A 15000-nucleotide genomic window follows, 5' to 3' on the forward strand; every position below is an offset into this window, starting at 1 on the left:
GGGAAGGAGAGAGAGAGAGAGAGAGAGAGAGAGAGAGAGAGAGAGAGAGAGGAGGGAGGGAGAGGGAGGGAGGGAGAAAGAGAAAGAAAGAGAGACTGATTGTCACTAATTGATTCATTTATTGTAACATATTATTAGATATTTGGACAAATCCGTCAATAAAAATGGGAAACTGCTGACTGAGCTCTGTGAACGCCTTGGTCAGTACCTGCTCAATGGTGAAAGCCTTGGTCAGTACCTGCTCAATGGTAAAAGCCTTGGTCAGTACCTGCTCAATGGTGAAAGCCTTGGTCAGTACCTGCTCAATGGTGAACGCCTTGGTCAGTACCTGCTCAATGGTAAAAGCCTTGGTCAGTACCTGCTCAATGGTGAAAGCCTTGGTCAGTACCTGCTCAATGGTGAAAGCCTTGGTCAGTACCTGCTCAATGGGAAAAGCCTTGGTCAGTACCTGCTCAATGGTCAGTACCTGCTCAATGGGAAAAGCCTTGGTCAGTACCTGCTCAATGGTCAGTACCTGCTCAATGGGAAAAGCCTTGGTCAGTACCTGCTCAATGGTGAAAGCCTTGGTCAGTACCTGCTCAATGGTCAGTACCTGCTCAATGGGAAAAGCCTTGGTCAGTACCTGCTCAATGGTCAGTACCTGCTCAATGGTAGGGTGTGCTTGGTCAGTACCTGCTCAATGGTAGGGGTGAGCAGGGGCAGTACGCCAGGTTTAAGCGCTAAGTGTGTGTTTGTGTGTGTGTGTGTGTGTGTGTGTGTGTGTGTGCGCAGGGTCAGTACCTGCTCAATGGGTGCGAGGGGCTTTGTTAGGGAGATAAACAGTACTACAACCCTTCACTTGGCTGCTCAACAGTTGATTATATGATTACAGATTTGGACCTATTCACCTTCAAACCAATAACACCTCAAAATGAGTGAGAATACCAACACACACACAAGGCCCAGTCTGCTGATAGCACTAGACAAAGTTACAGATGGGCCCATAACAGCAAAGAGGAGTACCTTAAAACTGTTTGTCAACCTAGGTTCTGAAATAGAAACATTCTTAGCTTATACTTACCTGCATAGTAAAGAGGGTGTAAACCATGCAGCCGAGGATCTAAACAGCATTTTCCATTACCATGGCAACCATTTCCAACCTTAAAACTACCAAAAGACCCCAAAGGAGTAAACAAGATGATGTAAAATGGATTGATCGGGATTGTGAAACATAAGGGAAAAACTCAACCTGATGATCCTGTTTTACGCGTTAATTATTATGAGGAGCATAATCAATTAAAAAACATTAATAAAGAAGAGAGAACAGTTCACCAAAAATCAGATACAATTGAAGAATCTCTAAAGTCTAATCATTTCTGGAACAACTGGAATATTAACAAAAAGCAACACAAGGAACTTGCCATCAAAAATGGAAAACACTGGAGACACTTTGAAAACCTCTATGGAAAACACAGTATGGACCCAAAACAACCCAAAATGTATCAAAAAATGATTGACATAGAAAATACAATAAATAAATAAATATCAAAACTCACTAGACTACCCAATAACAGGAAATGAACGAACAGAAAAACTCCAAAACCTGCAGCCAAGAAAGGCAAGTGGACCAGAGGGCGTCCTCAATGAAATGCTTAAAAATGCACAACTTCCAACTGGCTATTCAAGAACTGTTCAATTTGGTTCTGAGTGTCGGATACTTCCCTGATATCTGGAACGAAGGACTCATTATACCCCTTTTCAAAAATGGAAACAAATTCGACCCAAATAATTACCGGGCATCTGTGTTAACAGTAATCTGGGGAAGTTATTTTGTAGTATTTCAAATGATAGAATATTAAACTTCCTTGTTGAGCATGATGCCCTGAGTAGAACATCAGACCTTATTTTCACCCTCGATCTTATTTGATATGTAAATCAAAATAAAACAAAAATATATGCTTGCTGTGTGGACTTCCAGAAGGCCTTTGATTCTATTTCGCATGAAGGTCTATTCTGTAAACTTGAAACTAGTGTGGGGGGAAACACATACAACATAATAAAAACAATGTAAAGATTGAATGATTTGAAATATTCCAAACAGTTATTAAACCAATCGCATTATACGGCAGTGAAGTGTGGGGTCCTCCTATGTACAATGGATTTGAAAAATGGGCCAAACACCCAATCGAAATCCTGCATGCAGAGTTCTGTAAAAATATCCTCAAGGTACAGAGGAACACACCTAATAAAGCATGCAGGGCTGAATCAGGCCAATACCCTTTATTGATTAAGATAGAAAATAGAAGCCCATAGGAACACACCTAATAAAGCATGCAGGGCTGAATCAGGCCAATACCCTTTATTGATTAAGATAGAAAATAGAAGGCCAATACCCTTTATTGATTAAGATAGAAAATAGAAGCCCTAAACATCCTAGAGATGAGTGTAAAGACTATCCTCATCATCCAGCTGGTCTTGAGACTCACACATACTCACACACACATACACACATACACACATACACACACAAACATGCAGGAACACACACACACACACACACACACACACACACACACACACACATCATCCAGCTGGTCTTGAGACTCACACATACTCACACACACATACACACACAAACATGCAGGAACACACACACACACACAAACATCATCCATCTGGTCTTGAGACTCACACATACTCACACACACATACACACACAAACATGCAGGAACACACACACACACACACACACACACATCATCCAGCTGGTCTTGAGACTCACACATACTCACACACACATACACACACAAACATGCAGGAACACACACACACATCATCCAGCTGGTCTTGAGACTCACACAAACTCACACACACAAACATGCAGGAACACACACACACACACACACACACATCATCCAGCTGGTCTTGAGACTCACACATACTCACACACACATACACACACAAACATGCAGGAACACACACACACACACAAACATCATCCAGCTAGTCTTGAGACTCACACATACTCTGGACCTTGCCACCCTTTTCAAACAATTCGGCCTAACCAAATTATAAATTCAGAAAAACAAAAGACTACCTATCCACAGTCACTGATACCAGGCAGAGAAAGACCTTGACCAGGTACAGACTAAGCAACCACAGTCTGGCTATCGAGACGGGCAGACACAGGCAAACCTGGCTGCCCAGAGAAGACTGTGTAGCAACTGCAAAAGCTGTGTAGCAACTGCAACCAACGTGCCATAGAAACAGAGCTACACTTCTTGACCGAATGCTGCCAATGGAAAGAAATAAGAAATGTCCTAAATTTAGACAAATGCACACACACACACACACACACAATGTTGAAATCTGTGTAATATGTAATTGACAGTCTAATATGCTGTGTTTGTGTGTGCATGCCTGTGTGTGTGTGTGTGTGTGTGTGTGTGTGCGTGTGCGTGCGTGTGTGTGTGTGTGTGTGTGTGTGTATAGGCTATGACAGTGATGTGACTAGGGAGAACGAGATGACGTACGTCATAAAGGCCTTATCCACCAACATCCGCCCCATGACTGGAGTCAAACCTCATCTGCAGAACAAGGAGCAGTCTACAGACGAGAGGTACACACACACACACACACACACACACACACACACACACACACAAAGACACACACACACACACACACACACACACACACACACACCTACAGAACAAGGAGCAGTCTACAGACGAGAGGTACACACACACACACACACACACACACACACATACACACACACACACACACACACACACCTACAGAACAAGGAGCAGTCTACAGACGAGAGGTACACATACACACACACACACACACACACACACACACACTGTAGCGGCAAAAAACAAGTTTCTAGTTTTCCCAATAACCCTTTCCTATTTCTTGTTTTTACCACCTTGAGAATACGGGCACAGAGTCAGACTCGCGACCCAGATCCAATAAATCCATGAAAGTAGTTGTTGCTCGATGCTTGTTGATTTTATTGTAAAGAAAAAATAAAATATACAAATAAAATTAGCAAATTGCTTTTAAATGTCTGTTTATAGCTTTGTCAGGGTGATCCAGGCCGAGGTCGAAAGACTATATTGCTCGGCACGCCTTCTCCCGCTCATGCGCTATTCTCTCCAATTTATGGGGTGCCACCCTCTCCACCTGTGGAAGGAGCACCCCCAGTGGCAACAAAAGAGAAATAGCAGTAAATAATAAAAACAAATAATAAACTTAAATGCGGCTCCTACACACACACACACACACACACACACACACCTACAGAACAAGATGCAGTCTGCAGACGAGAGGTACACATGCACGGACGCACGCATGCACACACACACACACACACACACGCACACACGCATTCTCTCTTAAGAATTTTACCAAACAGTACAGAAGTAAACTCATTCTCCTTGGCGCTCCCTCCACATGCACATTTAATCCAAATAAAACATTCACAATCGTGAACGCAATGACGCACAGAAGACGACTAGCTAAACTAGAAAAGCACTCAGAGAGCGCAGCTACCTCCGCCTGCCTTCTTCTTCCCAGGTTGTCATACATTTGAACCTAAACTATTCAGATCGCCACCAAGTGGCCATACCATGCCATTACACCACTAAGCTAAGTACATAAACGGCTCCGGAATCCCGACGGAATTATGGATCACTCCGAAAATGTAATCGTTTCTTCCTTGGGTCATGGCTGACATTCGCTGAAAATTCCAGCGAAATTCATCCATCAGTTTTTGAGTTATCTTGCTAACAAACAGACAGACAAACAAACAAACAAACAGACAGACAAACGCCGTCCGGTCCCCGATGAAAACATATGCCTCCTTGGCGGAGGTAAATTATTGTTAAATCCTGTTAGCATCGTTAGTAGGCTATGCTGCAGATATTTGATTAAAACTCTTGCATTCAAGTTGACTGACCATCTCAATACCAATGTTTTTCAACTCCAGGACTTAAAGGGCCTGTCCCAAGGAGAAAAAGTATTAGCCTACCCTGAAACTTAAACTCACGTGGGGAAACTGAACATTCCAACCAGTAGTGAATATTTTGAGGCTTCAACTAGACAGCTGAATTTAAGAGTTATGATATGAATAGTAGGCTGTAATCTGCATAAAGTTTGCTGTTATGAATATCAGAAATGTCAGTATGTAGAATGTATAAATAATTATATATACAGTATACATATGTGTATGTGTGTGTGTGTGTGTGTGTGTGTGTGTGTGTGTGTGTGTGTGTGTTTGTAATGTAGTTGACTTACGTACTGTAAGTCACTTCGGATAGAAGCGCCTGCTAAATTCATTTATTGTAAATTAATATATGCTGGATTGTGTGTGTGTGTGTGTGTGTGTGTGTTTGCATGGTCTCCTGGTCTCATATGTTCTCATGTGTTTCTTAATGCTCCCAACACAGGCAGGGAGTGGTCAGGTAAGCCGTGCCTCTCTATCTGTCATCAGGCTAAACAAACATGTGCACACACACACACACCCACACACACACACACACACACACACACACACACACACACACACACACACACACACACACACACACACACACGGATTTAGGGATGCACTCTACAGACAGGCATTTCTACATTTGATAATGAGCTACATACAGCGATGCCAAAATGCTGCTGCTTCTCAAGACGGCCCAAGCTCAGGTCGTCAGGTGTGTGTGTTGTGTGTGTGTGTGTGGGTGAGTGTGTTGTGTGTGTGTGTGTGGGTGTGTGTTGTGTTGGTGTGTGTTGTGTGTGTGTGTGGGTGTGTGTGGGTGTGTGTGGGTGTGTGTGTGTCTGTGTGTGTGTGTGTGTGTGTGTGTGTGTGTGTGTGTGTGCAACATTGTGTTCTAACTCTGTATTTCCCCTTATTGCTCTACAGAGGGTCCAGGTGAGTCAACTACAAACAAACATGCACACACACACCCTCCTCTTCCTCCTCTTACTGTGTCATCATTAGCCCTTACATAGTTGCTGTGTCATCATTAGCCCTTACATAGTTGCTGTGTCATCATTAGCCCTTACATAGTTGCTGTGTCATCATTATCCCTTACATAGTTGCTGTGTCATCATTAGCCCTTACGTAGTTGCTGTGTCATCATTAGCCACTACATAGTTGCTGTGTCATCATTAGCCACTACATACAGTAGTTGCTGTGTCATCATTAGCCCTTACATAGTTGCTGTGTCATCATTATCCCTTACATAGTTGCTGTGTCATCATTATCCCTTACGTAGTTGCTGTGTCATCATTATCCCTTACATAGTTGCTGTGTCATCATTAGCCCTTACATAGTTGCTGTGTCATCATTAGCCCTTACATAGTTGCTGTGTCATCATTAGCCCCTACATACAGTAGTTGCTGTGTCATCATTAGCCCTTACGAAGTTGCTGTGTCATCATTAGCCTACGTAGTTGTGCAGCACGTTTGTGTCCATATTAAGTATAAGTATACTTATATATATATATTGTATAAGTATACAGTATACTTTTGATCCCGAGAGGGAAATTCAGTCTCTGCATTTATCCCAACTTCGTGAATTAGTGAACACACACAGCACACAGTGAGGTGAATCACGCAGTAACCCAGAGCAGTGAGCTGCCTGCCCAACAGCGACGCTCAGGGAGCAGTGAGGGGTTAGGTGCCTTGCTCAAGTGTGTGTGTGTCTGTGTGTGTGTGAGGGGTTAGGTGCCTTGCTCAAGGGCACTTCAGCCGTGGACTGGTCGGGGATTGAACCGGCAAACCTCTGGTTACAAGCTCGAAGCCCTAACCAGTAGGCCACGGCTGCCCCAATTAGCTGTTTTAGGTCGTGGTTTAAAGGTGATCTAAACAGTCTTCACCCTCTCCCTCTCTCTCTCTCTCTCCCTCTCCCTCTCCCTCTCTCTCTTCTTCCTTCTTTCTCTCTCTCTCTCTCTCTCCAGACCTCCTGTGAGTCGAGCGCTCCCCATGCCAGAGAAATTGCAAACCAACAATGTGGGCAAGAAGAAACGGCCAATTGAAGTAGGAGCACACGCACGCACGCACGCACGCACGCACGCACGCACGCACGCACGCACGCACGCACACACACACACACACACACAACAATGTGGGCAAGAAGAAACGGCCAATTGAAGTAGGAGCACACGCACGCACGCACACACGCACGCACACACACACACACACACACAACAATGTGGGCAAGAAGAAATGGCCAATAGAAGTAGGAGCACGCACGCACGCACGCACACACGCACGCACGCACGCACGCACACACACACACACACAGTGGCAGGTCTCATCTGATCCCATGCATCACAGTGCAGTGTGTCTGTGAGTGTGTGTGTGTGTGTGTGTGTCTGTGAGTGTGTGTGTGTGTGTGTGTGTGGGGGGGGGGGGGTTGATATCTATGATTTAGTGTATCTGTGACTGTGTGTGGGGTTGATATCTATGATTTAGTGTATCTGTGAGTGTGTGTGGGGTTGATATCAGTGTATCTGTGAGTGTGTGTGGGGTTGATATCAGTGTATCTGTGAAGTCCCTTTCCCACAAGACTTCTAGAAGTCACCCGGACATATTTACCCGGGTAGAGGCACGACACGGACGGTTCCCACATGAGCCTTATGTCCGAGTGAGATACGGGTAATTGTGTTCACACTAGACCCGAGTAGGTGCCGCGAGGGGTGGGGCAATGTCAGCACTTGCAGGGGGAGGGAGATGACGCTAAATAAATGCGTTGTTGTGTTGTATTGCCTGGATGATGCGAACTTACATCAGATCCAAAACATCATGAAACAGAACAAGTAGTTTAGTTAGCTCGCTAGTCAGCGGGAGCTAGCATAGAGGAAAAAATAGCTAACGCCAGGACCACACAGTAAACAAAGCTCTGCTTTAACCCTCTCTAGTATAAACATCCAACACAACAAATTCATTGAAAATAATGACACACCTGGAAAATATATAAACAGCATACACAGGTCTGAGGCTCCTTCCCAACTCCTACAAAAAGCAACAATGCTAAATAACAGCGATGTTAACTATCAGCTGTTAATTGCTAACCACTAATACTACCAATAATAACTACAGTATACAGTAATAAACAGCTAGTTGCGAGCAAATCGACAACACTTCAAGCTATTCACGTAGCAGGTGCGAAAGCCCATTTGAGAGGTCATCGATAGCATACTAGCCTATTCATCAAATGACCAAAGCCATCGAACTATTCAATTCCTTTAGGCTATTCACGTTGCTTTAGGCTTTTCATGTTCATGTTCATGTTCATGTTTGCAAGGATAATCCTGCCTGTCCCGCAACAAACACAACAACGTGATTGCAGTTTAAATTTTTATTGTACGTACACAACAAAACGTCACTGTTTTCTGTAGTTCTACTCCGATGTTCTCGCCTGTGTTCGTACTCGTAGGGCAATGTTTATCGTTACCATGGCAATTTGTACTTTCAGCCTCGCGCCGCAAGGGCGCATTTCTATACGTCATCGGTACGCCCCCCTCACTCTACCCAGAACTGTGCCGGCTGCGTTCCCACCTAAGCGCACCCGTGTAACATCTAGAAGTAGTACTAGGGGGCTAGTAGGGTGAGTTCCGGGTAAGAAAATACCCGAGTTTTGCGTTCCCACATACAGCCACCCGTTTGATATCCAGATGTCTCGCTCATGTGGGAAAGGGACTTGAGTGTGTGTGGGGTTGATATCTGTGGTACAGTGTAGCTATGTTGTCTTTCTGTGATCAATTGCCGTGGAGATAACCTTTGACCTTGACTCCTGTAGGACCTCGTGCTGGAGCTGGTATTTGGTTACCGTGGTAATGACTGTCGCAACAATGTGCACTATCTGAACGACGGAGCCGATATCATCTACCACACAGCATCCGTGGGCATCGTCCTGAACCTGACCACCGGTGGGGCACACACACACACACACACACACACACACACACACACACACACACACACACAAAACTACTTAGCTCTGTCGCCGAGCGACTAGGGTCCCCTTGATTCTCTCAGTGTATAGAACAAATCAACACTTGGTTCTCTCTCAGTGTATAGAACAAATCAACACTTGGATGGCTCAAAATTTTCTTCAGCTGAACAAAGAAAAAAATGAAGTAATTATATTTGGTAAAAGGGAGGAAAGAATTAAGGTTGCCACTCTCCTTGACACAAAAGGATTGAAAGCAAAGGATACTGTCTTGGTGTATTAATCGACAGTGAGCTAAATTTCAACAGCCACATGAAAATTATAACTAAATCAGCTTTTTATCACCTCAAAAATATTGCCAAACTGAGAGGGCTAATGTCAAGACATGACTTAGAAAAACTCATTCATGCATTTATCTCTAGCAGGGTTGATTATTGCAATGGACTTTTCACAGGTCTTCCTAAAAAGACTACCAAACAGCTTCAGATGATTCAAAATGCAGCTGCTAGGGTTCTCACAAAAACAAAAAGAACTGAGCACATTACTTAAATTCCTTAAATCTCTGCACTGGCTTCCAGTAAGTCACAGAATTGACTTTAAAGCACTTTTGCTTGTTTATAAATCAGTAAATGGAGCAGGACCTAAATACCTATCAGACATGTTTCAGCAGTACACACCTTCTCGTCCTTTCAGGTCTCAGGAGAAAAACCTCTTCGTAAAACCTGCTGTTAGAACTAAACATGGCGAAGCAGCTTTTAGCTGCTATGCGGCTCAGCTCTGGAACCAACTTTCGGATGACATTAAAAAGGCCCCAACTGCAACCTGTTTTTAAATCTAGACTTAAGACCAAATTGTTCTCAGATAAAGATGCTTTCTGCTAACTGTCTTTTAATTATTCCACCTTGAGTCTTTTCTGTTAATTACTCCCCTGCTGAAAAAACCAGCCTGACCAGCTAAAGGTGGTTTGCTGGTTGACCAGCTTGTTAACCAGCTTATTTGACCACCCTTTGATGGTTAACCAGCTAGACCAGCAAAACTCTCGCGAAAACACACCTTCAGCTGGTTTACCCAGCTTATGATGGTAATTCAGCTGGTTTTGATTGTCGTACCACCTTAAGCTGGTCATTTTAGTTGGTGTTGCTGGTCTACATTGCTGGTTTTTACTGGCCACGCCAGCTTATGTTGGTTATTCTAGAAAACCAGCTTGACCATCTTTGTCAAGCTTGACAGGCTGGTCACCAGCATGACCATCTTAAACCAGTTGTATCCCAAACGACAGGCTGGTTACACCAGCACGACCAGCTTCCTCAGATGGTCACGCCAGCATGTCTAGCTGGTGGCCTAACCAGCTACACCAGCAAAGACCAGCAATAATAACTGTGTTTTGGGCAAAGACCAGCAAAGACCAGCTAAAACCAGCTACCAGCCTAAGCTGGTTTCTTGCTGTTTTTTTCAGCAGGGTCTTTATTGATTTCATCTTGATTTATGCTTTATTTTTATTTTTCTATTATTACATTGCATTATCGTTACAATTATTCCTCTTCCGACCAAAATCAACAATCAAAGGCTCTAAAACCACTGAACCGTCATTCAAGCACTCCTACAAAGGTCTTGAAACGTTGATTTGTTCTATGTATTTTTCACATTTGTGAACCTTATACTTTTTGAGATATTTACGATAAAAGAGTTAAAAACTACCATAGAGTTAACGTTGAGATGCTTTGGCGGCAAATATGTATTGTTACGTCAGTGCTCATTAAGCTGTACAGCTGTAGCAATCTAGCAAAGATCCTTCATTAGCCTGCATCCTCTGCTCCGCTTTAGCCCTCTCTGGGTGTGACCTAGGTGTATGGTTGTGACACTAGTGACTAGAAGAAGCAATCTAACGTTGATACCATGCCACAGAACGTTATCGTCTTCGTCTTGTCTCCTATGCTTGTCTCCTGCAGTATTGTCACAATTGGCACAAGTAATGTAATACTTAATACTTATGTTAAGTAGAAAAGCTCGTAATTTCTCCTTTGACCTCCCATAAAGTCAGAGAAACAAAGCAAGCACAATATCTCCAGATCATCCACATCCCTCAGTCCTTTTGTGCACTCTTGTGCTTTATTTTAGTCAACCAAGGGTGTCCAATAGCTGTGGATGCCACTGTATGTGAGAAAGTGTGTGTGTGTGTGTATGTGTGTCTGTCTGTGTGTGTGTCTGTCTGTGTGCTGTACCTCACTAGTTTAGACCGTAACTCTTATAATGTTGTTCTAAACGACATATTTAATGTGTGTGTGTGTGTGTGTGTGCATGCACAGCTTGCCAGAGCTTCTACACAGAACACAGTGATGACATTCTCTGCTTGACCATCAATCAACACCCCAAGTTCCCCAACGTGGTGGCCACAGGCCAAGTAGGTAGGTCTAACAGACACACACACACACACACACACACACACACACACACACACACACACACACACACAGTGTTGGGGAGTAACGAGATACATGTAATTGCGTTACGTAATTTAGTTACAAAATAAATGTAACAGTAATACATTACAGTTGCTGGAGAAAAATGTGTAATTCAATTACAAATTTTCAAAATTACAATTTTTATTTCATCTCAATATTGTCAGCAAAACCTTGCAAAGAATATCGTATGTAAAAAGAACTGTTTCCCTCCACAGCCATAGTTTGATAGGAACCTTCTGAAAGGCTCTATCACGTCTACAGCGCCATCAGCGTACATGCCTGCCTGCATGTGCATGCAGCGATCTGAATTTCAGTTTGCCAGCAATGTAATATGCAATGCATTTCATAGCTGGACATTTAGAAAACATTTCTTATGTCACGGAAAAGGGCATTGAATTCAGATTGATTTTACTCAGTGAAATTTGGCGTGGAGTCTGACCTTGTGGTGGTTATCATTATATTATCCTCATAAAAAATGTGATGCTAATTCTTGTATTAAAAGGGGCTCAATATAGCCTGGGAATGCCCATGTATGCTGCCTTGTGCGCTTGTACCGAACTGCTCAGCAGCCTGGAGACCAAAGCCGAAATCTTTGCATGGATTTGGGGACTATATATATCATTAAACAATCAGAAAAGTAATCAAAAAGTAATTAGTAATGTTACTCAGACAAAGTTATTCAAATAGTTACGCTACTATTACATTTTAAACAGGGTAACTTGTAACTGTAACACATTACATTTCTAAAGTAACCTTCCCAACACTGCGCATGCACACACACACACACACACACACATCCTGCGGTCCAGCACCATCATGGGAGAGGGAAAGAAGCTACACTTCTGTGTGTGTAACCATAGATTGTTGACTTGTCTGATGACGTGTGTGTGTGTGTGTGTGTGTGTGTAAGCTCATAGATTGGTGACTTTCCTGATGCCTGATGACGTGTGTGTGTGTGTGTGTGTGTGTGTGTGTGTGTAAGCCCATAGATTGTTGACTTGCCTGATGACGTGTGTGTGTGTGTGTGTGTGTGTGTGTGTGTGTGTGTGTGTGTAAGCCCATAGATTGTTGACTTGCCTGATGACGTGTGTGTGTGTGTGTGTGTGTGTGTGTGTGTGTGTGTGTGTGTGTGTGTGTGTGTGTAAGTTCATAGATTGTTGACTTGCCTGATGACGTGTGTGTGTGTGTGTGTGTGTGTGTGTGTGTGTGTGTGTGTGTGTGTAAGTTCATAGATTGTTGACTTGCCTGATGACGTGTGTGTGTGTGTGTGTGTGTGTGTGTGTGTGTGTGTGTGTGTAAGCCCATAGATTGTTGACTTGCCTGATGACGTGTGTGTGTGTGTGTGTGTGTGTGTGTGTGTGTGTGTGTGTGTGTGTGTGTAAGCCCATAGATTGTTGACTTGCCTGATGACGTGTGTGTGTGTGTGTGTGTGTGTGTGTGTGTGTGTGTGTGTGTGTGTGTAAGCCCATAGATTGTTGACTTGCCTGATGATGTGTGTGTTGTTTTGCAGGTGACACTGGGGACATGTCAGGTGAGGGTGCTACTTTTTAACATTCGTGTGTGTGTGTGTGTGTGTGTGTGTGTGTGCGTGTGTGCGTGTGTGCGTGCGTGCGTGCGTGCGTGCGTGCGTGCGTGCGTGCGTGCGCGTGTGCGCGTGTGCGTGTGCGTGTGTGTGTGTGTGTGGATTCTATTCTTTAATGTGTTTTGTGTCCATTCAGAGAGCCTGATGTTAACAGCAGATGTGGCATTTTTTATGTCAGAATCAGAAGTCAGAAAGTTCTAATAAGTTTAGTGTGGTTCCAAAGTTCTAATAAGTTTAGTGTGGTTCCAAAGTTCTAATAAGTTTAGCGTGGTTCCAAAGTTCTAATAACATTAGCGTGGTTCCAAAGTTCTAATAAGTTTAGCGTGGTTCCAAAGTTCTAATAAGATTAGTGTGGTTCCAAAGCGTGCAATCATCCATTTTAATGATTTTTCTTAAAGGAGACAGAGAATGGAAACCATTTTTGTCTTGGTTTTGATGAATTAGGAGAGGTTGTGCTGTGCATAACCAAAGAGCTATCATGAACATGAGGCATGGTTGGGTCCTCCTTATGAAAATCTTGAACTTAGAAATAACCACAAAAAAATGAGTGAATTAGAACAAAGCCTACTTATGATGTCAAATTGCACAAAGCCATTGAAGTTCAATTGTGGTCAGGGACGGACTGGACGGTCTGGCATTTGGGCAGATGCCAGAAGGGCCGCGCAAATTTGTGGGCCGGCCGAGCACACCAATTTGTTGCGGCCCATAGTAGCACTGACGCGGCCCATTCAAAAGTCGTTATGCAGCTGAATGATCACTGCATGCAGGCTTTGCACACACAGCTTACAACACTGTTTACACTGTTTACACACGAGTAAATGGTTATTTTTGGTACATACTGTAGCTAATTTAGATCCACTTATGGTGTGAGTGCATGCGTTTCTTTATGAATCCTCCATCTTAGTTTGTATTGAAATTCATTTCAAGTGACACATACAACTAATAGGGCAATAATAGGTGTCGTGCCGATATCTCCTTTTGAATGTAATCAACTTTTAGGAGGAAATTATGAAGGTTTCCCCTACTAACCATTTATAAACTGTGAAAGGACACAGTAGGCACAGCACTAGCCATAGATACAGCTACAGCTCTAGCATTAGCCATAGCTACAGCATTAGCCATAGATACAGATACAGCACTAGCATTAACCATAGCTACAGCACTAGGATTAGCCATAGCTACAGCATTAGCCATAGATACAGATACAGCACTAGCATTAGCCATAGATACAGCACTAGCATTAGCCATAGATACAGATACAGCACTAGCATTAGCCATAGATACAGATACAGCTCTAGCATTAGCCATAGATACAGATACAGCACTAGCATTAGCCATAGATACAGATACAGCACTAGCATTAGCCATAGATACAGTTACAGCACTAGCATTAGCCATAGATACAGATACAGCACTAGCATTAGCCATAGCTACAGATACAGCACTAGCATTAGCCATAGGTACAGCATTAGCCATAGATACAGATACAGCACTAGCATTAGCCATAGATACAGATACAGCACTAGCATTAGCCATAGCTACAGATACAGCACTAACATTAGCCATAGATAGAGATACAGCACTAGCATTAGCCATAGATACAGATACAGCACTAGCATTAGCCATAGATACCGATACAGCACTAGCATTAGCCATAGATAGAGATACAGCACTAGCATTAGCCATAGGTACAGCACTAGCCATAGATACAGATACAGCACTAGCATTAACCATAGCTACAGCACTAGCATTAGCCATAGGTACAGCACTAGCATTAGCCATAGATAGAGCACTAACATTGGCCATAGATAGAGCACTAGCATTAGCCATAGGTACAGCACTAGCCATAGATACAGATACAGCACTAGCATTAGCCATAGGCACAGCACTAGCATTAGCCATAGGTACAGCATTAGCATTAGCCATAGGTACAGCATTAGCCATAGATACAGCACGCTATAGCATTAGCCATAGATACAGCACTAGCCATAGATACAGCATTAGCCATAGATACAGCA

The 15000-nt window shown here is 43.3% G+C and overlaps 1 protein-coding gene across 1 annotated transcript in view; it reads left to right on the forward strand.

Moving 5' to 3' along the window:
- The window catches only part of eml5 (EMAP like 5), an 84265-nt gene that overhangs the window by 52431 nt on the left and 16834 nt on the right, over positions 1 to 15000 (forward strand). Inside the window, exons 29-33 of the mRNA XM_062522579.1 lie at positions 3472 to 3598; positions 6942 to 7020; positions 8786 to 8915; positions 11245 to 11343; positions 12911 to 12931. Coding sequence (XP_062378563.1) covers positions 3472 to 3598; positions 6942 to 7020; positions 8786 to 8915; positions 11245 to 11343; positions 12911 to 12931 — 456 coding nt within the window. The remainder of the gene's footprint in view (positions 1 to 3471; positions 3599 to 6941; positions 7021 to 8785; positions 8916 to 11244; positions 11344 to 12910; positions 12932 to 15000) is intronic.

Source organism: Sardina pilchardus, chromosome 20 (assembly GCF_963854185.1).
Source record: "Sardina pilchardus chromosome 20, fSarPil1.1, whole genome shotgun sequence".
In the NCBI taxonomy this organism is placed as follows: Eukaryota; Metazoa; Chordata; class Actinopteri; order Clupeiformes; family Clupeidae; genus Sardina; species Sardina pilchardus.